Below are 27,778 nucleotides of genomic sequence, written 5' to 3'. Positions count from 1 at the left end.
AGTGCGGTATATCCATTTGGCGAGTTGAGCACAGAGTTCATTATTTACATCCTCTATGCACAAGAATGTGTGCGTTGTTTGTTTTATACAACCCCCCCCCCTCACCCATGTTACTGATTTGCCCTGAATGCTATATTTGATCAAAATTCTAGATAATTCTATATAATTCCAGAACTCGTACTATCTTGCACTCTGTCGTCAGAGTGCAGGATAGTGCATTTTGGATGCAATAGTGCAATTCGCTGAATATCATTTGATCCGATTTGGACCAAACAGATTACAGGACATTCTTGGGATTTCTATAAAAGTGCAGCAATGTATCCCTAAATACCCTGTGCGCATTTCAGGAACATGGCCAAGATTAAAGGTCATTTAAAGGTTAATGACCTCTGGCCGTGTTGGGAGTATAATTGCATGGTATCATAACTTAGAATGTTTTTGGATCAAGCTCATGAAACATCCAGTTATCAAGTATGAATGATTGTTTTGCATGTCTTCGGTCACATGATCATTGTCAAAGGTCATTTTGAGTCAATCGACATAATATTTTATCATAATAAGTGTTTTCTTCTGTGAATAATTATTCATTAGCCGTTTTCAAAGGCAGCACTGCTGCTATATCAAATTGTGTCATGCAGGCGAGACTGCCAGAGGTGTTCCACGTGTTTAAAACTTAATATTGATATTGAAAATGAAATATGATTTTTCACTTTGAATAAAAACAATAATTCTGAACCAAATGACAATAATAAATAAATAAATACATGTAAATACCAAATAATGCAATCAAAATAATGTAATTGTGATGTATTGCTCTACTTTCAGATCAAAATGCAAATAGGTAGATCTAATTTAACTTCCTATGGACCAGGTATATCAAAAGAGGTTGCAGTGATGATATGCTCAGCACCATCACTAAGGGATGTTCATCTGATTGCAAGGTTTCACCATACCTTCTATGAAACTCTTGCCAGAGAAGGAAGGAAAGCCACAGTAAGTAGAAATTCATCTTAAAGAATAAGATGGTCATGTTGATGTTAGAATTTTTAAGGAGGAAGAAGAAGATGAGTGATGATAGTAATAATGAGAATGACAGTGCTAAAAACAATACTAATAGTGATCTATAATTTTAGTCTATGTATTGTAATCTTTATATAATGCTGATGACTTTATATGATCACAATTTAAGTTACCTACATTATAGTGATTTGTTATGCCAGTCTTTTATAGTGACATTCCTAGATGCATGTAAGACAAATTAATGATTTAACAACCAATTTGGAAAAAAAAAATGATTTTTTAAAATATAAACTACCTTTTATCGATAAAAAGGGCAACACTTACAATAAGCCCAGTTTATCTGTTTTAGACGAACAGTATACAGGGCAACATAAAATGAATATACATGGACATAAACATAAAGCAAGCGATAATATGCACATGGATTATAACGAGTCAAATTTATTCATAACGAAATTCATAGTAAAGTAAGGAGAAGGGGGAGGAGGAGATGCTAACATGTGGTTTTAACTTATTTTGTTCCGATTTTTTTTTACATGAATTCATAATTGTACTAACATATTGGTATGGCAAAAATATATAAATAATGCAAATACAAGTATATGAAGAAACAAGAATGGTTAGAATTTAGTATTCATATCTTAGAGAAGAAACTTGAAGGGCAAATGGGAGCTTGAAAAGAGATCAAGATGGGGAGAATGAGGAACAATGACTGATGGGAAGAAAGGGTATCGAACATAGTAAGATAGAAAATAGGTTGAGGGGAATAAAGAGAAAGAAGAGAGAGAGAGACAAAGAGAGAAAGAGAGAGAGAGAGAGGGGAGAGGGCAAAGAGAAGGGAAAAGAAATCAGTCCTTATGCCGTAATAACCTTAACAGCGTAATAATGCCAGGCATATTAACAATCTATTATTTCTATATTAGGAAGCTATAAAAACAAAGCAAATGTAGCATATAATCACATTGATGGTTTGTGATGGAGCTTTGCTTGGACCAGACATATCAAATGAGGTACAGTGTAGTAGTACTAATGCGATTAGCACCATTCTCTAAATAATGTTACTGGGGCCAATCTTTCAACCTACATGTAGAGCTCTGCTTTTATGAAGCTCTTGGTAAAAAGAGAAAGAAAGAAACGTTTAAATAGATTACAATGGATAGTTGATGGACAAAGACATTGTACATGTACATTTACAAGCAGTAGTGTAGCGGTTCTGACCTTCTCCTTGTAATCAGAGGGTCGTGTGTTCGAATCCCAACATGACCTAGGGTCCTTTGGCAAGGTGTCAATCTACAATTTGCCACTCTCCACCCAGGCATTAAATGGGTACCCGGTAGGATGCGAAAGCCTATAAATAGTATGCCTAGCAATTGAGTCTTAGAACTCTTGTTGGAGTGCTTTTCAGGGAGTGGAGAAGGTGCATACATTGTATGCGGGCATGCAAGGATCCGTTGACCGGGGTAATGATATTTCTGTAAAGCTCTTAGTGACATTGTTCCTTTGTGTTAAGCGCTGTATAAATGCAAAGTATTATTATTATCAAATATGTATTATAACATACCCTCTACATTGTTTTGAATAACAAACAAAATTTGAATTAATATCCTGGATATTTTTTTGTTTTACATGTACTGCACAGGTTTAGTGTCCAGCTAATTCTGTTATGAAGTTCTGGACCAGGTTATAATCGCTACACAGGTTTACATAATTATGTAGGCCTGTATATTAAGTAACTGACTAATACCGATTCATGATTCTTTTCATACATCTTTGATAAAATACTGATGTATGTACAAGGAAGAACATAACAAATATCATGTTTAAAGGGGAAGTTCACCCTGACAAAAAGTTGAATAAAATAACAGAAAATATAAAAAAAATATTGAAGGTTCAAGAAAAATCCATCATAATGAATAAATGAAGTTATTATTAAATATTTGATTGATGTTATATGCTAGTAAATTCTTTTCATATCGTTTGGTGAAAATAAATCATCACAAACCGTTAAGATATTTGAAATTTATGCATTTTATATTATGTATTATTTTGGGCAGCTGCCCTTTTTATGACGTTAGAATATAGAAAAATGTAATTGTATAGGGATAAAATATACATTTAAGAACAAATTTTTGTACTACATGTATGTAGACAATATTATCTGAGAGTGCTTATAAATAAAGGAGACTAAATGAGATTTTTTTTTAAAAATCTGGTTCTAATGCACAGGTATGCTGTCATTTAAAATATACTTTCAAGTGTTTTGACGCAAAAACATCTAATTGATGCAAAAACATGGAATCGTTTTTAACTTTATAAAATCCATATCTTCCTAGACATATTTTAATTAATGATACTTCATAATCATGGAAGTTAAAAAGGGAAATATTAGCTTTAAAAGTTACATGTAGGAGAGAAAGTAGATCATTGAATTTCAGAGGTGCATGTAGTATTTGTATGAGAGTGATATTGAATGACAATGTCCATGATACATGTGTGTATTACAGTATAGGGAATATACATATACATAGAGTGAAGGTAATGAAAAATGACCAGGTGGGTTGGATTGAGATGGTTTGCAGGGTGAAGGCTTAATTCTGAAAATGGAATACATCTATGTAGACATGCAGTAGCAGCACATGTTGTTCTTGAAAGAATGTTTGAAATTATTAAGTTCTTTGCATTGAAAAGTAATTATATGTCACATCAATTACAGGCTTTTGTAAACTTGTAAATCATCCAAATTTGTTTTGAGAATAATAATATTTGGTATATAGCGCTTTATCAATCTAGACTTCTCAAAGCACTTCATAATTATTATTACCCATTCACTTAATTAATCTTTAAGCAGCCTGTTTTTATAGGTGCACACCTGCTAAACCAACCACAATGATGGTTGTTTCCTACCAGTACTCAATCAATTAGTACCTGGGTAAGAGTGGCAAAGTGTTGATTTATGTCTTGCCAAAGGACGCTACGCCATGGTGGGATTCGAAAACACGACCCTCTGATTACAAGGTGAGAGTCAGAACCGCTACACCACTGCGCTTCCACAAGAATAAGGCAGTTTATGCCAACAGTACATAACCAAGATAATTGATTTTGAAAAATTTAATTCTTTCAATATTCAGAGGTTTTAGTATTAACATAATACATGCACTTAAACAGAAAAGCTATAGAATGAAAATAAAGTGTTTGGATATGGTTGATGTAGAAACATGGAATATCTTTTTAACTTTATCCATATGTGATTCTTCCTAGTCATCTCTAATATGATAATACACATGGAAGATATAAAGAGAAATATCGGCTTCAAAAAGGTGGGAGAGAAAGTAGATCATTGAATATCAGAGGTACATGTGGTATGTGTATGAGAGTGATATTGACCATGATACATACAATGTATACAGTATAGTGAGAGCTACATTGAGTGTATACATGGAACATAACAATAGGATGAAATGAACAATGACCAGGTGGTTTAGATTGAGATGGTATGTAGGGTAAAAGGTTACTGAAAATAGAATACAAATATGGAGTAACAAACATATCACAGAGTATCTGAGATTATTATGGTCTTCACATGTATGATCTTAAATTAATCATTTTCGTGATATCTCAGAAATTGTTGAGAGTGATGATGTAATGTAGAATAAGGGTACAGAGATTTCCTGTAATAATTCCTTCTTTCAAAATTCATAGGTATTAAAATGTGTTGTCTTTAATAAACAAAATATACCTCAACAGAAAAGCTGTAAAGCCTTATCAGGTATGGATGCTAAAATGTTATGTTGTGATGCATATATTAGCCTTATCAACACATTTTTGAACCAGTTTAACTTGAAGGATTACAGCATGATCATACCATCTGATATGTACATGTATGTTTAATGATCAATGTTTGTACACATGTAGGTCCATACTCTTGAGATTTGGAATGATAAGCCTCTATCATCAGCCTCTTCACATCACCTAGTAGAAGCTTTATGCTCCCTACCTAACCTGACTAACCTGATACTGAGAGGAGTTTGGGTCCAGGAGTTCTGTTCTCATCTGAATGAGAAGGCTTCAACCTTGAAGGTATGTCTGCCCCTATTTTATTCTCACATCATATTTGGAAAACTTGGAATAGTGAAAAAGTGTTTATCTAATTTTATTGTGTTAAATACATTAAAGAACATATTTTATGCTACTTAGATACATGTACAGTATATTGTTTGAGAGTGTTTACAAATGAAGGAGACTAGATGAGTAAATGTTTCAGAAATTTGGCTCTACATGTAATTGAGAAATTGTCAATTCATTATCTTCAGGTGTTTGGTTATGATGTCGAAACATGGAAACCTTTTTAACTTTATCCATATGTGATTCTTCCTAGTCATCTCTTATGATAATACACATGGAAGATATAAAGAGAAATATCAGCTTCAAAAAGGTGGGAGAGAAAGTAGATCATTGAATATCAGAGGTGCATGTGGTATGTGTATGAGAGTGATATTGACCATGATACATACAATGTATACAGTACAATGAGAGCTACATTGAGTGTATACATGGAACATACCAATAGGATGAAATGAACAATGACCAGGTGGTTTAGATTGAGATGGTATGCAGGGTAAAAGGTTACTGAAAATAGAATACAAATATGAAGTAATAAACATATCACAGAGTATCTGAGATTATTATGGTCTTCACATGTATGATCTTAAATTGATCATTTTCATGATATCTCAGAAATTGTTGAAAGTGATGCTATAATGTTGAATAAGGGTACAGAGATACCGGTAACCTGTAATAATTCCTTCTTTCAAAATTCATAGGTATTAAAATGTCTTTTATAAACAAAATACACATCAACAGAAAAGCTGTGAAGCCTAAACAGGTATGGTTTCTAAAATGTTATGTTGTGATGCAAATATTTATAGCCTTATCAACACATTTTTGAACCAGTTTAAACTTGAAGCATTACAGCATGATCATACCATCTGATATGTACATGTATGTTTAATGATGTATGTTTATACACATGTAGGTCCATACTCTTCAGATTTGGGATGATGAGCCTCTATCATCAGCCTCTTCACATCACCTAGTAGAAGCTTTATGCTCCCTCCCTAACCTGACTAACCTGATACTGAGAGGAGTTTATGACCAGGAGGAGTTGTATTCTCAATTGAATGAGAAGGCTTCAACCTTGAATGTATGTCTGCCTTTACTTTATTCTCACATCATGTTTGGAAAACTTGGAAAAGTGAAAAAGTGTTTATCTAATTTTATTGTGTTAAATACATTAAAGAACATATTTCAAGCTACTTAGAAATTTTGTTTGAGAGTGTTTATAAATAAAGGAGACTAGATGAGATTTCTTTTTCAAATTTGGTTCTAATGCACAGGTATGCTGTAATTGACAAATTTGTCATATCTTCAAGTGTTTGGTTATGATTGATGTCGAAACATGGAAACCTTTTTAACTTTATCCATATGTGATTCTTCCTAGTCATCTCTTATGATAATACACATGGAAGATATAAAGAGAAATATCAGCTTCAAAAAGGTGGGAGAGAAAGTAGATCATTGAATATCAGAGGTACATGTGGTATGTGTATGAGAGTGACATTGACCATGATACATACAATGTATACAGTACAATGAGAGCTACATTGAGTGTATACATGGAACATACCAATAGGATGAAATGAACAATGACCAGGTGGTTTAGATTGAGATGGTATGCAGGGTAAAAGGTTACTAAAAATAGAATACAAATATGAAGTAACAAACATATCATAGAGTATCTGAGATTATTATGGTCTTCACATGTATGATCTTAAATTAATCATTTTTGTGATATCTCAGAAATTGTTCAAAGTGATGCTATAAGGTAGTACATGTATAAGGGTACAGAGATTACCTGTAATAATTCCTTCTTTCAAAATTCATAGGTATTAAAATGTATTTTGTAAAGAAAATACACATCAACAGAAAAGCTGTGAAGCCTAAACAGGTATGGATGCTAAAATGTTATGTTGTGATGCATACATTAGCCTTATCAACACATTTTTGAACCAGTTTAACTTGAAGCATTACAGCATGATCATACCATCTGATATGTACATGTATGTTTAATGATCAATGTTTGTACACATGTAGGTCCATACTCTTCAGATTAGGAATGTTGAGTCTCTATCATCAGCCTCTTCACATCACCTAGTAGAAGCTTTATGCTCCCTACCTAACCTGACTAACCTGATACTGAACGGAGTTTGTGACAAGGAGGAGTTCTATTCTCATCTGAATGAGAAGGCTTCAACCTTGAAGGTATGTCTGCCTCTACTTTATTCTCACACCATGTTTGGAAAACTTGGAATATTGAAAAAGTGTTTATCTAATTTTATTGTGTTAAATACATTAAAGAACATATTTTATGCTACTTAGAAATATTGTTTGAGAGCGTTTATAAATAAAGGAGACTAGATGAGATTTTTTTTATTATTATTTGGTTCTCATGCACAGGTAATTTGTTGATGTAGAAACATGGAATCTTTTTAACTTCATCCATATTTGATTCTTCATGTCTTATGATAATACACATGCATCGAAGATATAAAGAGAAATATCAGCTTCAAAAAGGTGGGAGAGAAAGTAGATCATTGAATATCAGAGGGGCATGTGGTATGTGTATGAGAGTGATATTGACCATGATACATACAATGTATACAGTACAATGAGAGCTACATTGAGTGTATACATGGAACATAACAATAGGATGAAATGAACAATGACCAGGTGGTTTAGATTGAGATGGTATGCAGGGTAAAAGGTTACTAAAAATAGAATACAAATATGAAATAACAAACATATCATAGAGTATCTGAGATTATTATGGTCGTCACATGTATGATCTTAAATTAATCATTTTTGTGATATCTCAGAAATTGTTCAAAGTGATGCTATAATGTAGAATAAGGGTACAGAGATTACCTGTAATAATTCCTTCTTTCAAAATTCATAGGTATTAAAATGTATTTTGTAAAGAAAATACACATCAACAGAAAAGCTGTGAAGCCTAAACAGGTATGGATGCTAAAACGTTATGTTGTGATGCATACATTAGCCTTATTAACACATTTTTGAACCAGTTTAACTTGAAGCATTACAGCATGATCATACCATCTGATATGTACATGTATGTTTAATGATCAATGTTTGTACACATGTAGGTCCATACTCTTGAGATTTGGAATTATAAGCCTCTATCATCAGCCTCTTCACATCACCTAGTAGAAGCTTTATGCTCCCTACCTAACCTGACTAACCTGATACTGAGAGGAGTTTGTGACCAGGAGGAGTTCTGTTCTCATCTGAAAGAGAAGGCTTCAACCTTGAAGGTATGTCTGCCTCTACTTTATTCTCACATCATGTTTGGAAAACTTGGAATGGTGAAAAAGTGTTTATCTAATTTTATTGTGTTAAATACATTAAAGAACATATTTCATGCTACTTATAAATATTGTTTGAGAGCGTTTATAAATAAAGGAGACTAGATGAGATTTCTTTTTCAAATTTGATTCTAATGCACAAGTATGCTGTAATTGACAAATTTGTCATATCTTCAAGTGTTTGGTTATGATTGATGTTGAAACATGGAAACCTTTTTAACTTTATCCATATGTGATTCTTCCTAGTCATCTCTTATGATAATACACATGAAAGATATAAAGAGAAATATCAGCTTCAAAAAGGTGGGAGAGAAAGTAGATCATTGAATATCAGAGGTGCATGTGGTATGTGTATGAGAGTGATATTGACCATGATACATACAATGTATACAGTACAATGAGAGCTACATTGAGTGTATACATGGAACATAACAATAGGATGAAATGAACAATGACCAGGTGGTTTAGATTGAGATGGTATGTAGGGTAAAAGGTTACTGAAAATAGAATACAAATATGAAGGAACAAACATATCACAGAGTATCTGAGATTATTATGGTCTTCACATGTATGATCTTAAATTGATCATTTTCATGATATCTTAGATATTGTTGAAAGTGATGCTGTAATGTAGAATAAGGGTACAGAGATTACCTGTAATAATTCCTTCTTTCAAAATTCATAGGTATTAAAATGTCTTTTGTAAACAAAATACACATCAACAGAAAAGCTGTGAAGCCTAATCAGGTATGGATGCTAAAATGTTATGTTGTGATGCAAATATTTATAGCCTTATCATCACATTTTTGAACCAGTATAACTTGAAGCATTACAGCATGATCATACCATCTGATATGTACATGTATGTTTAATGATCAATGTTTGTACACATGTAGGTCCATACTCTTGAGATTTGGGATATTAAGCCTCTATCATCAGCCTCTTTACATCACCTAGTAGAAGCTTTATGCTCCCTACCTAACCTGACTAACCTGACACTGAGTGGAGTTTGTGAAGAGGAGGAGTTCTGTTCTCATCTGAATGAGAAGGCTTCATCCTTGAAGGTATGTCTGCCTCTGCTTTATTCTCACATCATGTTTGGAAAACCTGGAATAGTCAAAAAGTGTTTATCTAATTTTATTGTGTTAAATACATTAAAGAACATATTTTATGCTACTTACATGTAGATACATGTATATTGTTTGAGAGTGTTTACAAATGAAGGAGACTAGATGAGTAAATGTTTCGGAAATTTGGCTCTACATGTAATTGAGAAATTGTCAATTCATTATCTTCAAGTGTTTGGTTATGATGTTGAAACATGGAATCCTTTTTAACTTTATCCATATGTGATTCTTCCTAGTCATCTCTTATGATAATACACATGGAAGATATAAAGAGAATTATCAGCTTCAAAAAGGTGGGAGAGAAAGTAGATCATTGAATATCAGAGGTGCATGTGGTATGTGTATGAGAGTGATATTGACCATGATACATACAATGTATACAGTACAGTGAGAGCTACATTGAGTGTATACATGGAACATAACAATAGGATGAAATGAACAATGACCAGGTGGTTTAGATTGAGATGGTATGCAGGGTAAAAGGTTGCTGAAAATAGAATACAAATATGAACTAACAAACATATCACAGAGTATTTGGGATTATTATGGTCTTCACATGTATGATCTTAAATTGATCATGTTTGTAATATCTCAGATATTGTTGAAAGTGATGCTGTAATGTAGAATAAGGGTACAGAGATTACCTGTAATAATTCCTTCTTTCAAAATTCATAGGTATTAAAATGTCTTTTGTAAAGAAAATACACCTCAACAGAAAAGCTGTGAAGCCTAAACAGGTATGGATGCTAAAATGTTATGTTGTGATGAAAACATTAGCCTTATCAACACATTTTTGAACCAGTTTAACTTGAAGCATTACAGCATGATCATACCATCTGATATGTACATGTATGTTTAATGATCAATGTTTGTACACATGTAGGTCCATACTCTTCAGATTTGGAATTATAAGCCTCTATCATCAGCCTCTTCACATCACCTAGTAGAAGCTTTATGCTTCCTACCTAACCTGACTAACCTGATACTGAGTAGAGTTTGGGACCAGGAGGAGTTCTATTCTCTTCTGAATGAGAAGGCTTCAACCTTGAAGGTATGTCTGCCTTTACTTTATTCTCAAATCATGTTTGGATAACTTGGAATAGTGAAAAAGTGTTTATCTAATTTTATTTTGTTAAATACATTAAAGGAGAATGAAACTCTTGGAGCAAGTTAGCTTTTGTGAAAGCAGAAAAATCAAAGAATAAGATCAACAAAACTTTGAGTAAAATAGGACTAGCAATAAAAGAGTTATGAGCATTTGAATGTCGAGATCACTAATGCTATGGAGATCCTCCCATTGGCAATGCGACCAAGATCTGTGATGTCACACACGTACAACTCTCCCATTTGGACACTGAAAATATACCCCAAAACATCTCTTTTTGCTCATTCTAATCATATGACAAACGATTCATCAATGATATAATGTTGTGAAACCTCTGTATTTGTCATCTCATAAAGAGAACACCTCACCTTGTGATAGACTCTGTAAAAGTGAGAATATAAGTGAAATAAGTACTAAAGTAATGAGGGAGTTGTACGTGTGTGATATCACAGATCTTGGTCGCATTGCCGTTGGGAGGATCTACATGGCACTAGTGATCTCAATATTCGAATGCTCATAACTTTCTTATTATTCATTCAATCTTCCTCAAACTTTCAACAATATGTTTCTTTGATTTTTCTCTTTGATATGGATTCAGCTGGTTTCAAGGGTTTCATTCTCCTTTAAAGAACATATTTCAAGCTACTTAGAAATATTGTTTGAGAGTGTTTATAAATAAAGGAGACCAAATGAGATTTCTTTTTCAAATTTGGTTCTAATGCACAAGTATGCTGTAATTGAGAAATTGTCATATCTTCAAGTGTTTGGTTATGGTTGATGTTGAAACATGGAAACCTTTTTAACTTTATCCATATGTGATTCTTCCTAGTCATCTCTAATATGATAATATACATGCATGGAAGATATAAAGAGAAATATCAGCTTCAAAAAGGTGGGAGAGAAAGTAGATCATTGAATATCAGAGGTGCATGTGGTATGTGTATGAGAGTGATATTGACCATGATACATACAATGTATACAGTACAATGAGAGCTACATTGAGTGTATACATGGAACATAACAATAGGATGAAATGAACAATGACCAGGTGGTTTAGATTGAGATGGTATGCAGGGTAAAAGCTGGAATGGAAAATGGATATGAATATGAACATACTGTTTTCTTGCTGACTCACATATTGTAGAAGATAAATACCTGCCTTTCAACTTGACATCAGTTTCAAATTAATGTTTATCAACCAACTTTACATATACATGTATCTGTTGGCAAGACAATAAATATGTTTTTGTCCTGCTCAACCTATGTTTAGTGAGTTGGTGTCTGATGACATATATCTGTAGAATATATATCTCAATGGCTCTATAGTACACATAATTAATAGATTTATATTAAAAATGAATAGTTGTAATGTTGTTTTGATTTTAAATCTTATGTGTGTAATGAATGATATATGTTTGTGTGTTGAATACATGAGACTTGTCAACAATCTCATCCAGTGACCTAGCAGAAGCACTGTGTATTATGCCCAATCTTACTGACTTAACATTGAGTTCTTATACTATGTTATGCATTGGTTATGGGTGTTTGTGTGTTTTGCTTGTTTGCTTTGTTTATTTTGCTTTATAGGATATAATGATTTATGAATGGTCATTCAATGAATTCTGTTTGAAATAGAATAGTGGATATTGACAGGCTGCTAATTGGATTGAAGTGTTAGAACGGGATAGTTTTCTACCTTTGTATTTGAATATCAATTTCAAATAGTTTATTAATTCTGTTTGGTAACTACTAGGAGCAAAATTTGTAGGTCTAGCAAAGAAATGGAAATTTACCCAGTATCAAATGCTGCAATGAACAGTCTGCAAAAATTACATGTAGTGCTTGTCTCTGATGGTTATATTAAGGTTAAACATAATTAAATATTGTATTCTAGATTAATTTAGTGCCCTAAATGAATCACAGTCCTACATGTACTTCCTGGATGTTATACACCATCGACTTCAATTAATAATGCTGAATAGAAATTAGAATGAAATCCAATATTTTTTAGAGAAAGGAACTATTTGTAGAATTTTCAAAATTGTGAACTTTGTAAAAGAAAAATATTCATTATTTTTCTACAAAAGACAATCACTATACATGATCTGTTTTAATGCATGGAGCTATTCATGTTGAACTAATGGTGCAATCCATTATGCTATACCAACCAGTAAACTCCAGAAAGTAAGTTACATTCCATTTGTCTAGATGTTTGCAATTATTGCGTACTTGACCTTCTAGTCTACCAAAGTCAGAAATAGTCGAGGGGAGCATTTACATGAATGTAATTAACATGATAACAAATGTGAATGGCTTGTACACATTTTAGGGAATCTCCCTGACACTTACATTTACATAGTGAATATAAACAATTGGGATGAAAAATAAAACTTAAGAAAGTGAGACTCTATCCTGTGGAAAATGGCATGTGAACTGGGAATTTTATACATCCCTGTTAAATGCCCGGGGGGGGGGGGGGGGGGGCACTCAGTATATAATGCATAGTGGGTATGTGCCGCGGAGGGGACCCCCATTTTTACACTCAAATTTCCGTTCCACGGCATAGCATTTTTGTCTTATTAAGAAAAAGAACAAAGAAAGCCGCTCCAAGGCATAGCATTTCCTTCTTATCGAGAAAAAAGAAGCAAGAAATCCGCTCCAAAGCTTCGCATATTTTTCGTTACGCCGTTCCGGTCGCATTGATCTGCTACAATTTTGGTGAAAAGCGGCCGTAGAGCGCTTTTCGACCATCGCCTAAGCGCGAGCGCACCACGGCGGAGGCCGCGCTAGATGCGTCATGCACGATTGCCCGTTCATACGCACTCACAGAGATACAGAGATCCATTCCGAGGACCCCCGTTTTCACAAACATTTGTAGTTCCGAAGCCCGTTCCGAGGACCCTCCTTTTCACAATAAGCCCGCTCCAAGGCCCCCGTTTTTTGCCTCGCCCGCGGCACACCCCTACCACTTTTTTGGTCGAGTGCCCCCCCCCCCCCCCCGGGGGTAAATGTTAGGAATTACTGTGTACATTTATTAAACATTGTTTATTTTCATATTAAAGATAGATTTGATATTTTATCAAATAAACCATCAAACCTTTAGAAACCTTTAGTTTAGAGAACATTGTGAGCTCTATTTACATTGCTTCAAGATATCAGGATTTTTTATTATTAATTGCTATTGCCCTCACTGACATCTAGGTGTCTTATTCAGATATTAATAAACATAATTTAAAGGACAAGACCACCCCAACCAAAACTTGATTTGAATAAAAACAGAAAAATCCAACAAGCATAACACTGAAGATTTCATCAAAATCGGATGTAAAATAAGAAAGTTATGACATTTTAAAGTTTCGCTTAATTTCACAAAACAGTTATATGCACATCCTGGTCAGTATGCAAATGGGGTGGCTGATGATGTCATCCACTCACTATTTCTTTTCATAAGGAACATAATTTAATCAGTTAGGGCATATTCTTCTTTAAGTGCATTTAGGGTCATTACTTATGAGTCTTAGAAAGGAAAACATATCGCAGTTAACTTTAAATTTATACTTTATAAAAGTTTACTATGGAAAAAAGGATTGATGATGCAAAGTTTATCTAATAATAGTTGAATAGAATGATAGAGGTGTAAAGAAAGAGAAGAGTCATAATATAAATTGGAGAGTATTAGATATTGAGAAAAAGAAAGATGGAGGAGTAAGGATAGGAAAGAGTGGTGGAATTTTTAAATTATCATGTTTGATGAAATGATGAGAATCATAAAAAGTGATTTAATAATTTAAATTACCATTACTATATTGTTAGATATTGTAATGCACTATGAATTGAAAAGATGTGCTCAAGTTTAATCTTGAATAGTTTAGTTGAACTACAGTCACACATTTGTCAAGTGATGTACCGGTAGTTACTCCACATGAAAGGCTCTGCACATCATGCTATGTATAGGCCTGTACCCCTCTTGATGTGAGATTCGGGTGCAAGAATACGTGTTGGGTACTTGGGATGCTTTTCCTTTTTTCTTGAATTGCTGAACGGTTGCAAATTCACATGCAAAAAATGTTGGGACCCCACCCATTCGCGGAAAATGCTGAATGTGAAAGGAAGAGTTTATATATATTTATCGACTAATTATCTAGAAAAGACAATTACATTTATCAAATATTTTTATACTGTGAATGGACTCATTGATGATGAATCTTGATTTTATTATGGTGTTTTCACTCATAAATAATTGGTGCAGTTCTTTAAGGACATAATGTATGAGGATTGTGTTGAGAAGGTAGGAAACCATGTGATAGCAACATTCTAAAATTTGTCAAGAGGCATATAATGCCCTATTAGTTGAATTTGAGGCAGTGTGAGTAATGTATTATCGGAGTATTTCCCAAGTCAAGTTGTTATATCAAGGCATGAACAATCTTTTCCTCATTAGAAAGCAAGTAAGCAATGATATCATACATACATTTTGATTGGTGAGTAATGTATAACTCTATTTTAATTCTATAACAAATTACTTAAAATCCCATTTTCCTTACGTTTTATCAAAAATTTCAGCTTGCGATTTGTGCTCACATTAATTGTTAAAAATATATTAACCCAGGCATCCTATTCATAATTACAAAAGTGCTAAAATGTCCAGTTTTCAGGCCTTAATATCAACAAATTTTGCACTCTCATTAGGGTTATTAGATGAATGAATAAGATAACAACACTTTCATGAATTCTTAATAATCAAATTGTCCCTTTTTCAGAAAGGAATATCAACAAGTCTTATCTCGCGCTAAGGAAGAGGAGTAGGAAGATATGTGTTAGTCATAATTTTTGTATGATGACAAAATATCCTTAGATTGTCCCGTTTCTAGGTCAAAATGATAATTATAACAATATTAGCTTCGCTCTTGCATCATTTAAAGTGTGGTCCATATCCACTTCAGATTTTTCCTACACAGTGCTTGAAATAGTGCTAATTGATCCTTTTTCAGATCAGAGTATAAAATATTTTCAGCTTGCATTATTGATTTCCATGATAAAAAATGTATTTAGAATGCACAGATTTTTAGGTCTAAATCTAAAACATGCGCACGCATGTTTATATCACCCTCAATATATGTCTTTCGATGAAAGCTGAAACATCTTCTCAAGGACTATTCTTAGTATTCGTGTATCTATATATCAGTTATAGCCTCATTCCATTTGCTCTAGTAGTTTATCCTGAATTAATTTTATGTTTTATTTTCTCATTGCTCCTTTATCTCTGTTGCGCGTGGGTTGTCATATCCTTGGAAGTCATGCCCCCCGGCCCAGGTATCTTTGGTCATCTTGATCGGATGTGAATCTATTATGTGGTGGTACCTACTCTTACATATAGGTGGTTTGAATTAAAATTAATAAAACGGCTGTTTTCGACTCGCCATACGGCCGCGATAGAGCAAATGTGACCAAGGTATTACTTGAGTGCCCCCCTCCCTTGTTGCCCCCCTTACCGTCCCTTCTGCTCATTACTCCCTGATGCCATTGATCATTGACTTCCATTATTATTATTATTACTACTACTGTTATTATCATTACTTTTTTGCCACTCTTAGCAATAATTATTTTCATGCTCCTACAGGCTCTGATCAAATTTGTTGCTTTTACACTTATTATTTTACTCATTATTTATGTATTTGTGTATCCCCCGCTTTTGTTTACTTTTTTGTTTGCTCCTTTATTCATTCCTCTATTTTTCTTGTCGTATTGATATTTTTATGGGACTTTCACTGCATATTCTTGGAGCCTTCAACCAACAAGCTCTGCTTTTACTTTTGGCTCCCTCATATCTACATCTCCCATTTTCTTTCGTTGTCATTATTTTAGAACCTATTACAAGGATACATTTTAGTACTTTTTCTATTGTTATATTAGGTATACATTTCATATTTTATGATATTTATTTATGCTTTTCTGTGATAATTTGTATTGTATAATAATATTGTTTGTATTGAGTTGTTGATTTTGTTGAAAACCTTGAACCTTATTGAGATATGCAGTTAGTTCTTAAATTATCCAGTTTCAGATCAGAATATCAGAATGTAGGAAGATACCCAATTACCCATCCTTTTCATGTTTTATAAAACATGAATAGAGCATCCCGCTAAATCTCAATTTTTCCGTACGTGCGCTTGCAATATTTTGTTATATCCTGTTCCTGGTTACAAAAGTGCTTCGAACGTCCATTTTGTAGGTCGGTTGGTGAAATACATCTTTTCGATAAGGCCAGAACCTATAAAAAAAATTCTGCTTGCACTTGCAGTAATTATAGACCTGTAGTTACATACTCATCTTGTTCAGGATCAAAAACATCGCACTCAGAATGTTCAATATTACATTAAATTTCAAAAATTTTAGCTCGCACTTCGCGCTCACTCTTTTCAAAATAGGGCTTATGAGATGATAGATTTATGTTGTTTTATAAGAATATAGCTAAAAAGTGACTGTTATAGGACTACCCCATCGAAGAAACTAACAAAAATCAATTTTGAGCCCGATCGGGGAAAATATTGTTGAAAATGTTCCCCCCCCCCCCCCATAGATGACAGTTGGATCCGCTCCTGTTTATCATTATAAAAGATGAAGGTAATTTGAAAATTTATGTGAATTTGCATCAGGCAAATTCTATGCATAAGCATTGGTTTGTTTTATTTATTGAGAAACAGAATTTTAATGTAATTGCTGAATGCTCGAAATTTGCAGATTAAAACTTTCATAAAAAAAACCAAATAAATGTATGTATTATCAAGTTCAAAATGATTATAACTTGCAAAAGTTGATGCATTTAATTCCATCAGACCAATGGAGTACCGGGTTTTAAAGCAAGAAAATGATTGATGCAGTAAAATAACACAGAAGGTCAATTCTTTTAATGATAAAGGATGTGAAGTGTCATGGCCAGTTTAGTTCTTGAAAGTAGGTCATAGGTTGTACATGTAAATTGTATTTGTTTTCTACATGTACAATGTAAGAAAAGGTTATTTGTGTTGAAAACTCAAAATAATGCAAGGAAATACTCCCGGGGGGGCCACTTACATTGACGAGTGGATACCATGCGCGACCAAAAAAACATGTAAAAAGGATGTCTTTTTCACGATAGGGCACGTTACGTACGTAATGTGATAAGGGTGTCAAAAACACAAAAATAATGAAAAAAGGGTATCTATTTCGCTAGGACAATTACGTGTTTAGGGTCGAATTTTCGGGGATGATAAAACAAAATTAAAATGTTTTATAAAGGATGTCCTTTTTGCCCCAACACTTCGTGTTTAGAGTCCAATTTGCGCGAGGTGTAGAAGATGGGGTCGTACTAAACCAAATTAGGTAAAGCCGACGACCGAAGGACCCGTAACAATAAAACATTCCTGTACTTGTTTAGGGGTTCATTTCAGGGAATATTTGCCAAGAGTATCGTTTTGTTTCCAATACTTGTTAAGGGTAGGGTTTCACACGCCAATACTTGTTAAGGGGTGCATTTTCAGAATATGGAAATTACGTGTTTAGGGTGCTTTTCGAGACCCCATGGTCGCGCATGGTATCCACTCGTGAATGGAACTGGCCCCCCCCGGGGAAATACTGAAGTACTTTGATATGGTTTTCCAGAGCTGCCAAGTAGTACTGATTTTCCGTATTTAGTACTGAAAATAGAGAAGAATACTGGTTTCATGCAAATACTGATTTCTAAAGTTTCAGTTTATGTGTTGTCCTATGGTATTCCTGTGAAAATACTAATTTCCTCACCAAAGTACTGATTTTCAGCCTTGAAAATACTGAAATGTTCTTGTTCAGGTTGGCAGCTCTGGTTTTCCATGAATTTCAGATGGTCAATTTTTAGACAGAAACAATTGAGAAATGTAAGAGGATACGTAACAGTATAAAAGGTACACAAAACACTAGATTGTCATATTAAGTAATTTTATTGTGAAAAATACTTGTATATTTATGTTGCATTGTCTGTCTCTTCTCTCTCTCTCTCTCTCTACATGTATTTCTCTTTGTCCTCAGATCTTCCTCCTGTTCTCTTTCTCATCACTATTTTCAAAATTTGCCTCATTCCAGTTTTCTTCTAGAGACGCAAGAGACGTCTTCTTCGATTTGAATTTGAGGAGATATCAAAATCTTCGCACTCCGCACGCGAGGGGGGAAACTCCCCCCCCCCCCCCCCCCCCCCCCTAGTAAGCATGCTTCGCAAAGTGTTGGCAACCTTCGCGTGCATTTATCAGCCCCCTGTAAAAGTCCAACTCAAAATCCGCGCCTGATATGACCTATATAATATTTAAATAAAATAAGAAAGGTATATTCTATGCATAATACAATTTTGAGCATTATGAAAATGAGAATAAAGAAATGATTTGGTGAATTACTATTTCCAATGATGCTTCTATTCTTTCAGGGTTCTTTCCCTCAGATCAGCAAAGGTAATTTCATGTTCAATAGAAAGCCTCAGAAGGATCTTCAATCATTCTTACAAACAGTCAGTGAGGAGAAACGGTAGGTGAACTAATAAACTTATTAAGGTAAAGGTGACCTCTTCACTCAGGCTGATACAACCTAGATATGATCAATGTATAAACAGTTCTTATACTGCTCATTAATTTGATCATTACAATGGGCTAACTCATTTATAAATGTATGACAAATGAAATAATTGTACCTAAATGGTCATGAAATGGCTTTTGTAGAAATATGCTCCAGGCATACGATAATTGGACCTATACTGGTCATGTAAATGAAATAACTATTTACAGTACTAATTTATCATTATGAGGAACATAATGATTGCACTTAAACTGATCGTGTCGTGGTCTAGTGGTTCTGACTCTTGCCTTTCAAACAGGGCCGTGGGTTCAAATCCTAGCCATGACGTGTTTTCCTTCAGCAAGAAATTTATCCACACTGTGCTGCACTCGACCCAGGTGAGGTAAATGGGTATTGGCAGGAAGAAATTCATCAAAAAGCTGTGCGCACCATAATCGGTAGACTACATGTAGCTTAGCCAGGGTAATATAGGAGTGCCTTGAGCACCTAGCAAGGTGGATACTTGCGCTATACAAATCCTATATTATTTTTATTTTATCATGAAATTGCTTCATCCGATAGTAATTAATTTATATAAGGTACATGTATACAATAAATGTACTTGAAAGGGTCTTGAACAGCTTTTTTACAATACTAAATTCATATGAGGAATGCAATAGTTTTACCTGAATCATTCATAACAGCTTTTTAAGATACTGGTTTAAATGTACAAGGAATACAATATTTGTATTTAAATTGGTCATGAAACAGCTTTTTGTGCAATTTTCATTTATATGTATGTGGAATACAGTAATTGTACCTAAATTGGTTGTAGAACTGCTTTGTACAATAATATACAAATTATACAATGATGGTCAAAGATTTGGCTTAAACTATTCACATCGAAGGAACATCAATAGTACCCTTTCCCTGATGGCCATCGGCCTAAAGACCCTCTCACACTGAATTGCCTGAAATATGCCTTGCGATGGCTCGCGAAAGGCATTTTTTAAGAAATCTCTTTCAATGGTAACTGGTAGAAATCATATTTACACTTCGTGTTTGGGTTCGTAGTTCGTAGCTGAATCAACAGCTGCAATTATTCAAATTCGCGCGGAAATTTTGAACATGTTTAAAATTTCCTGACGAATTGAGAAATCGTTGGTCATCTTTTGAATTCGCATCTCTTATTTAGTCTGTGGTAATCGTTTATTTATAATGTTTATCGTTCGTTTGTTATTGTCGCGCATAGTCCCTCATCGCGCTTTTGCCAAAGTGGACCGATCTCGAAAGAAGCCTTAACGAAGCAACACAATGACAAAAACGTACAAGATTGCCCTATCTATTCCCTTGTCTTCGTTTCTAATCGCACGCCATATCAAAACATTGCTCACAGTTCGTTCGTCTTATTGGGTTATATAAACCCTTCGCTCGTCTTCGGCTGCAATTTACTCACATAAGTGAACCGAAAAATCAATATCCTTTGCATGTCATATTTGTCCTTCGCTAACCGTTCGTTGATAAAATTTGACAATAGTTACTGATCGCATGATTTGACAGAAATTTTATTTGAATTAGTTGAATTTGCGTGCATTTCGTGCATTTTTCCCATTCGTCACCTTTTGTCAGCCTACATTAGGTCAGGTGTGAGGGGGCATTAAGGGAAAATGGTACTATTGATGTTTTTTAATGTGCATAGATTTAGCCTGTTCAGAGAATGAGTCTTTGTATATATATTGTATATCCCTACCAGCTGTATCATTCCTCTTCATATGTAAAAAAAAATAAAGAAAAAAAGTAAAATTATACGTTTTCTTCTTTTGTAAACTCACAATTTAACGGTCTCATGCAAGGGATTTTTCCAAGGCTAATTTATATACCTGTACGAGGAATACAATAATTGTATTCAAACTGGCCATGAAACAGTAATATCTATTAAGCGGTTAGACATGTTGTTCCGATGAGCGCTATTTAAAAGCGGATTATTATTATTAACATTACTAATTTTAGGGAATACAATAATTACACCTATTGGTCATAAACAGATTTGTACAACAATAATTTTATGTTTGAGGAATACAATAAATTGTTCATGAATCAGCACTTACAATCGTAATGTATATGTTAAAGGGATGGTCCGCGCTGAAAATATTTATATCTAAATAAAAAAAGTAAAATTACCGAAGCAAAGTTCTGAAAATTTCATCAAAATCGGATAACAAATAATAACAAGGTTATTGAATTCTAAAGTTTATCAATTTTTTTTAAACAGTTACATGCACATCGCCATGAATATACATTAGTTTAATTGGCACACATTTGTAATTCCGAAGCTTCGTTATTCCGAAGGTTCGTTAGTCCAAAGACAAAATGTGGTTTGTATTTCCGAAGGTTCGTTAGTCCAAAAACGAAGTGAGGTTCTTAATTCCGAAGGTTGGTTAGTCCAAAAACGAAATGATTAGCGAACCTCATTTCGTTTTCGGATTAAAAAAGCTTCGGAACATCGAACATTATTTCGTTTTCAGATTATTGAACCTTCGGAATAACGCCACAAATGTTTGGATTAACGAACCCTTTTACGATTTCGGATTAACGAACATCGAGGTATAGGCAATTTACGTGTTTCCGAATTACGAACCCTCGGAATTACGAAGTGTAACCGTTTAATTTTGTTCATACATGTGTAAATGATATGTCTCCATTATGATATAATAAGTTGCGGCAATGAATAACTAATGCACTTAATCAGTTGTAAATTCAATATTTTTAGTTCTTGGTTGAAAAATTTTGATTTTCATATAATAAAATACAAAAGAACATGTGGGTATATGACATCAGCCCACCTTATATTCATGAAGACATGCCTAAAACTTTTTCAACCGAATAATGGGTATCTTTAAAATTCAATAACTTTGTTGAGATATAAATATCTCCAGCCTGGACCATCCCTTTGAAGTATTCAGGGCCAATAACCTATCAAATAAACATATATTTTGTCACCTTTTCTAAATATTTTATAGGGATATTGAAACTTCTTTTGAGTCTTCCTCAGACGAAATTGAAACTTCTTCTGAGTCTTCCTCAGACGAATATTTTGATGCATGATGTGACTCTGCAACAAATACAGTCAAGATCTATACAATGGCAATCCACAACCATCTAATTGATCTCCATGACGCGGTCATATCCTACAATGGTTTGTTTCAGAGCTGTGATATGTCTGAACTCATTTCATTTTTAATCCATGGAATATTATTTTGATGTGAAACCAATTGTCACCAGAGGCAAATATGAATCATAATTTTAATCCTAAAATGACTGATGAGCTCTTTTCATCCGACTTTCAAAGTGATATTTAAGCATCAGATATAGGCCTGGGACGATTGTCAATGTTACCATTTGATTATTTCCTAAAAAAACCAATTAAATCATTCAATCAATCGATGTTTACTCCCAGGCCTATTCAGAAGTATCATAACTAATGATTTCATGCAATGCGGGTTAAGAGAATTAAATATAGGCCTATATTATGTCATCGTAACTGGGTGATGTTAACCTGAATTTACCCTTTTTATGCAATCATAAATATCAATTTAAAGTATTTTGTCCATGGTATTCCATATTTTCACATTATTCTAAACCAAAATCAATGTTTAATCTGTCAATGCATTATCACGCCAAACTCTTCTAACAATGCTTTATACAACCTGGAATTCTTTTATTACCTTCAATTCTTTTATCTTTATCATACAGAAGAAAGTCACTCCTTCAATTCTATTTTTTGTAACCACAGTGAAAATCGTAGGAATTACAATTCATAATGATTTAAAGTGAAATGCTTGTGTAACCGAAATAATGAAGAAAAAAAAAGGAATAAAAAGTTATACATGTTAATCTACCTGAATGTGATTTGTTAACAGTGTAATTAGGGTATGTAAGACCAGTCCTAGAGTAGTGTGTACCTCTATTCGCCCCTTCTCTTACTTTGACACATAATTCCACAACCGTAAGTTGCTTTTCAACCAAACTTGGATGGTAGATGGACTTGGGGGACCTGCATTTTATGCTGCAGCCGGAGGTAACATAGTAAGGTCAAAGGTCATTTTCAGGTCAACATTAAAGTTTACATGCAAGACTCTCTTATGACACCTAACTCCGCAACCGTAAGTCGCTTTTCAACCAAACTTGGATGGTAGATGGACTTGGGGGACCTGTATGTTATGCTGCAGTTGGAGGTCACATAGTAAGGTCAAAGGTCATTGTCAGGTCAACGTTAAAGTTTACATGCAAGACTCTCTTATGACACCTAACTCCGCAACTGTAAGTCGCTTTTCAACCTAACTTGGATGGTAGATGGACTTGGGGGACCTGCATGTTATGCTGCAGTCGGAGGTCACATAGTAAGGTCAAAGGTCATTTCAGGTCAACGTTAAAGTTTACATGCAAGACTCTTATGACACCTACATGTAACTCCGCAACCGTAAGTCGCTTTTCAACCAAACTTGGATGGTAGATGGACTTGGGGGACCTGCTTGTTATGCTGCGGTTGGAGGTCACATAGTAAGGTCAAAGGTCATTTTCAGGTCAACATTAAAGTTTACATGCAAGACTCTCTCATGACACCTAACTCTGCAAACGTAAGTCGCTTTCGACCAAACTTGGATGGTAGATGGACTTTGGGGACCTGCATGTTATGCTGCAGTTGGAGGTCACATGGTGAGGTCAAAGGTCATTTTCAGGTCAACGTTAGAGTTTACATGCAAGATTCTCTTATGACACCTAACTCCACAACAGTAAGTCGCTTTTCAACCAAACTTGGATGGTAGATGTACTTAGGCAACCTGTATGTTATGCTGCAGTCCGAGGTCACGTGGTAAGGTCAAAGGTCATTTTCAGGTCAACATTACAGTTTACGTGCAAGGCTCTTATGACAAGTGTTATTTCATCCCAGTCATTTCACAGTGAAGTTTTGATACAATTATGTCGCATGCCCTCGCAAATCACGATATTTCTGGTTATTTTCATAAGTGGGCGAGACACAAAATCGCTTTTGCCTTGTATTTTTATCCATTTTTAACTGTACATATATGTAATTTTAATTTGTATATTCATTGTTAATCTTAGTAATTTTGATTATTTTTTTATATATTGGCATTGTGTAAATATTTACAATTCAGACTGTGACTGCCAATCATGTATTTTGCAATGAACCTGAATTGAAATAAATTCATCATAAAGGAGAAAGTCACTCCTTCAATTCTATTATGTTCATCATAAAGGAGAAAGTCACTCCTTCAATTCTATTATGTTTATCATAAAGGAGAAAGTCACTCCTTCAATTCTATTATACTTATCATAAAGGAGAAAGTTACTCCTTCAATTCTATTATGTTTATTATAAAGGAGGAGAAAGTCACTCCTTTAATTCTATTATGTTCATCATAAAGGAGAAAGTCACTCCTTCAATTCTATTATGTTTATCATAAAGGAGAAAGTCACTCCTTCCATTCTATTATGTTTATCATAAAGGAGAAAGTCACTCCTTCATTTCTATTATGTTTATCATAAAGGAGAAAGTCACTCCTTCAATTCTATTATGTTTATCATAAAGGAGAAAGTCACTCCTTCAATTCTATTATGTTTATCATAAAGGAGAAAGTCACTCCTCAATTCTATTATGTTTATCATAAAGGAGAAAGTCACTCCTTCAATTCTATTATGTTTATCATAAATGAGAAAGTCACTCCTTCAATTCTATTATGTTTATCATAAAGGAGAAAGTCACTCCTTCAATTCTATTATGTTTATCATAAAGGAGAAAGTCACTCCTCAATTCTATTATGTTTATCATAAAGGAGAAAGTCACTCCTTCAATTCTATTATGTTTATCATAAAGGAGAAAGTCACTCCTTCATTTCTATTATGTTTATCATAAAGGAGAAAGTCACTCCTTCAATTCTATTATGTTTATCATAAAGGAGAAAGTCACTCCTTCAATTCTATTATGTTTATCATAAAGGAGAAAGTCACTCCTCAATTCTATTATGTTTATCATAAAGGAGAAAGTCACTCCTTCAATTCTATTATGTTTATCATAAAGGAGAAAGTCACTCCTTCAATTCTATTATGTTTATCATAAAGGAGAAAGTCACTCCTCAATTCTATTATGTTTATCATAAAGGAGAAAGTCACTCCTTCAATTCTATTATGTTTATCATAAATGAGAAAGTCACTCCTTCAATTCTATTATGTTTATCATAAAGGAGAAAGTCGCTCTTTGAAATTGAGGGAATGATTTTTAGTCTTCTTATCTAGTTTTAACAAATCTTGCCCATTCTTTCAAAATTAAAAGTGTAGCCTTCCTTTATGTTATTTTCATGAAATTGTATATGTTGTAATGATCATACATGTATATTTTCATGTTGAAACTGAATGAGGAATATTTCGGTTATGATTAATCACAGTTTTCAATTCACTTTTTTGTTTGATGATTTTAGAGACATGAAATCAATTTTATATGAACTTTGAAACCAAGTTGCAATCTTTCAGAATGAAAGGCAGTTCTTTTCACACAAATATATGACATACCAATATAATATTTGATTCTCTTCATAATAATATGCATATTCAATGACAACATACAATAGATTACTTATTTTCTAATGCGCACATACACTGAGTTACTCATCCATTCTTAATTCAATGTTTATATCTAACTTGTAATAATTATAAAGCAAAATGAAAAGGTACCATTTGATTATGATAAAGATAAAAATTCTTCACCTTTTAGAAGTGATTCAAATCAAACTACTATTTTTTTTCTTCACATTTTACAAGAACAGAGGGGCGGAGCAATTTCAAAATCATACAAAATTGATTATACAATATAGATACACAAGCTCATAATAGATTACATTGAGTATGATTACTCCTTGGATGAAAATAATCTTCATGTCATTTTTCATCTGTAGCCATGGTATCAGAATGATTTATCTTTTAAACAGAGACCAGTAATCAGCTTCACTTGTTTCATCATATTTCATCTTATTCTTTTCATTGTAAGAAAAGCATTGTGGAATAATTCTAAGCTACAAGTATAACAAGTACATGTCCACAGTGTATGTGAAGTCCTCCAATTTTAATAATGTATAGAGTCATAAATGATACATGTTTATATATAATGTAAATTAGTAGTGTAAAGTTTAGAAGACAGTATTGTCTATAATAAACCAATGGCAGCTGAATTTTGGTTAACTTCAGGATTTTTCTTGGGTACATTGTTAACTGTTTATATCTAACTATTTTTCTATTCCTTTTCTATTATTGTGAAGTGGTACGTAATGGCGCTCTATGAAGGTATTTAGGCAAGGAAACAAGCTAAAAATGTAAAAGATATCTCCAAATCAATCTTCCTAGCTAAAGTCTGTGTGTTTTTCACGATTGAAGTCTACATTTTATTCATATAACTATTTCCAAATCTGCACAAATCATTTTCACCAATTTTTCAAAAGTGAGTGGTGCTCACTCAAGCGGAACAATTATTTGACAGTTATATCGTCATTGGCTTAAAGAGATCTGTACCAATGTTTAAATGTGGAAAAATCTTCAAGATATTACAAATTTTACAGCATTATTTCTAAGTGTAAACTTGTTTTGATTTGCACTGTAGAAGTTGATTACTGAGTAGAAATTTATTGTGAAGTAGTACACCTGTACTTTTGACACAATGGAGTTACTTATAATGCATTCTAAATGCAAATAGTAGAGTTTATCGTTTTAATTGCATGAATCATTAAAACGTTAAAACATGTAATATGTCATTCATATTGCTAATGATATAAATTAATATTATACACAGTATCATGTTACAGTAAAACCTGTATATAGATATCAAACAATAGAGAGAAGCAGTCTTTATAATAGGATAGTCTTTACGATCGTGGTCTGGTAATACATGTTTCAATGATATACAAGGATACACACTTATTATCAGGGATGGTGCCTCAAACGGTAGCTCCACCATATTTTTTCAAGCACTAGTAAACCAAGATAGAGAAAAGGATGGAGTAAAGAGAATAAAAGAAATAAGTGTATCACCAGCAGAGGTTTCAGCTGTGTAGCTCAATAATAAACCCTAAAATACAAATGATAAAAATATGCCATCTTTCAGTTTTTATGTCCATATTGTTACTTTTGGTGTAATTTTTTAAAAGTATTGATTTGATATTTATTATGAATTCAGTTTATAGAAGCAATTGTGCTCAATTTGACCCCTCCACAAGTATAATCCCTATTTAATGTAAATTATTTTGTATATTCATATATTTTTAAATTGTAGTAATGAAGTTTAATTTCAATCATCTTCTTCTAGAGCAATAAGATGTTGTAGACAGGTGGTCTCTAAAGCAGCTTTGATTGTAAATACAAATGTTCCAATAATAATGACTTGTGAATACTGAATGCAAATATTGTGGAACTTTTATACACATGGGAATGAATTTTAGAATAAATATTACTCTATTTTTTCATGTA

General features: G+C 33.5%; 1 protein-coding gene across 2 annotated transcripts; it reads left to right on the top strand.

The window, feature by feature from the left end:
- The first annotated feature begins 416 nt into the window (after positions 1–416).
- On the top strand, positions 417–27,778 carry LOC129283150 (uncharacterized). 2 transcript variants are annotated; one of them, XM_064113774.1, is made up of 9 exons: positions 417–993; positions 4,933–5,097; positions 6,053–6,220; positions 7,171–7,338; positions 8,241–8,408; positions 9,356–9,523; positions 10,470–10,637; positions 19,123–19,220; positions 22,268–27,778. In XM_064113774.1, exons 1-9 carry the CDS (start codon positions 832–834, stop codon positions 22,350–22,352), a joined length of 1,350 nt encoding a protein of 449 aa, XP_063969844.1. In that variant the 5' UTR covers positions 417–831; the 3' UTR covers positions 22,353–27,778. The 2 variants fall into 2 exon arrangements, with proteins under 2 accessions (XP_063969844.1, XP_063969845.1); XM_064113775.1 differs by lacking the exon at positions 9,356–9,523 and having other exon boundaries at positions 831–993.

This window comes from Lytechinus pictus, chromosome 19, assembly GCF_037042905.1.
Source record: "Lytechinus pictus isolate F3 Inbred chromosome 19, Lp3.0, whole genome shotgun sequence".
Classification (NCBI taxonomy): domain Eukaryota; kingdom Metazoa; phylum Echinodermata; class Echinoidea; order Temnopleuroida; family Toxopneustidae; genus Lytechinus; species Lytechinus pictus.
Note: the sequence above shows the minus strand (reverse complement) of the source record. Positions and strands in the feature narration are given on the sequence as shown.

Bases quoted from the DNA above. Each gene is read 5' to 3' on its own strand.
- LOC129283150 (XM_064113774.1), top strand. From the start codon at position 832: ATGCAAATAGGTAGATCTAATTTAACTTCCTATGGACCAGGTATATCA. The intron at 6,221-7,170 runs GTATGTCTGCCT...GTACACATGTAG, and splicing joins AGAAGGCTTCAACCTTGAAT to GTCCATACTCTTCAGATTAG. The intron at 9,524-10,469 runs GTATGTCTGCCT...GTACACATGTAG, and splicing joins AGAAGGCTTCATCCTTGAAG to GTCCATACTCTTCAGATTTG.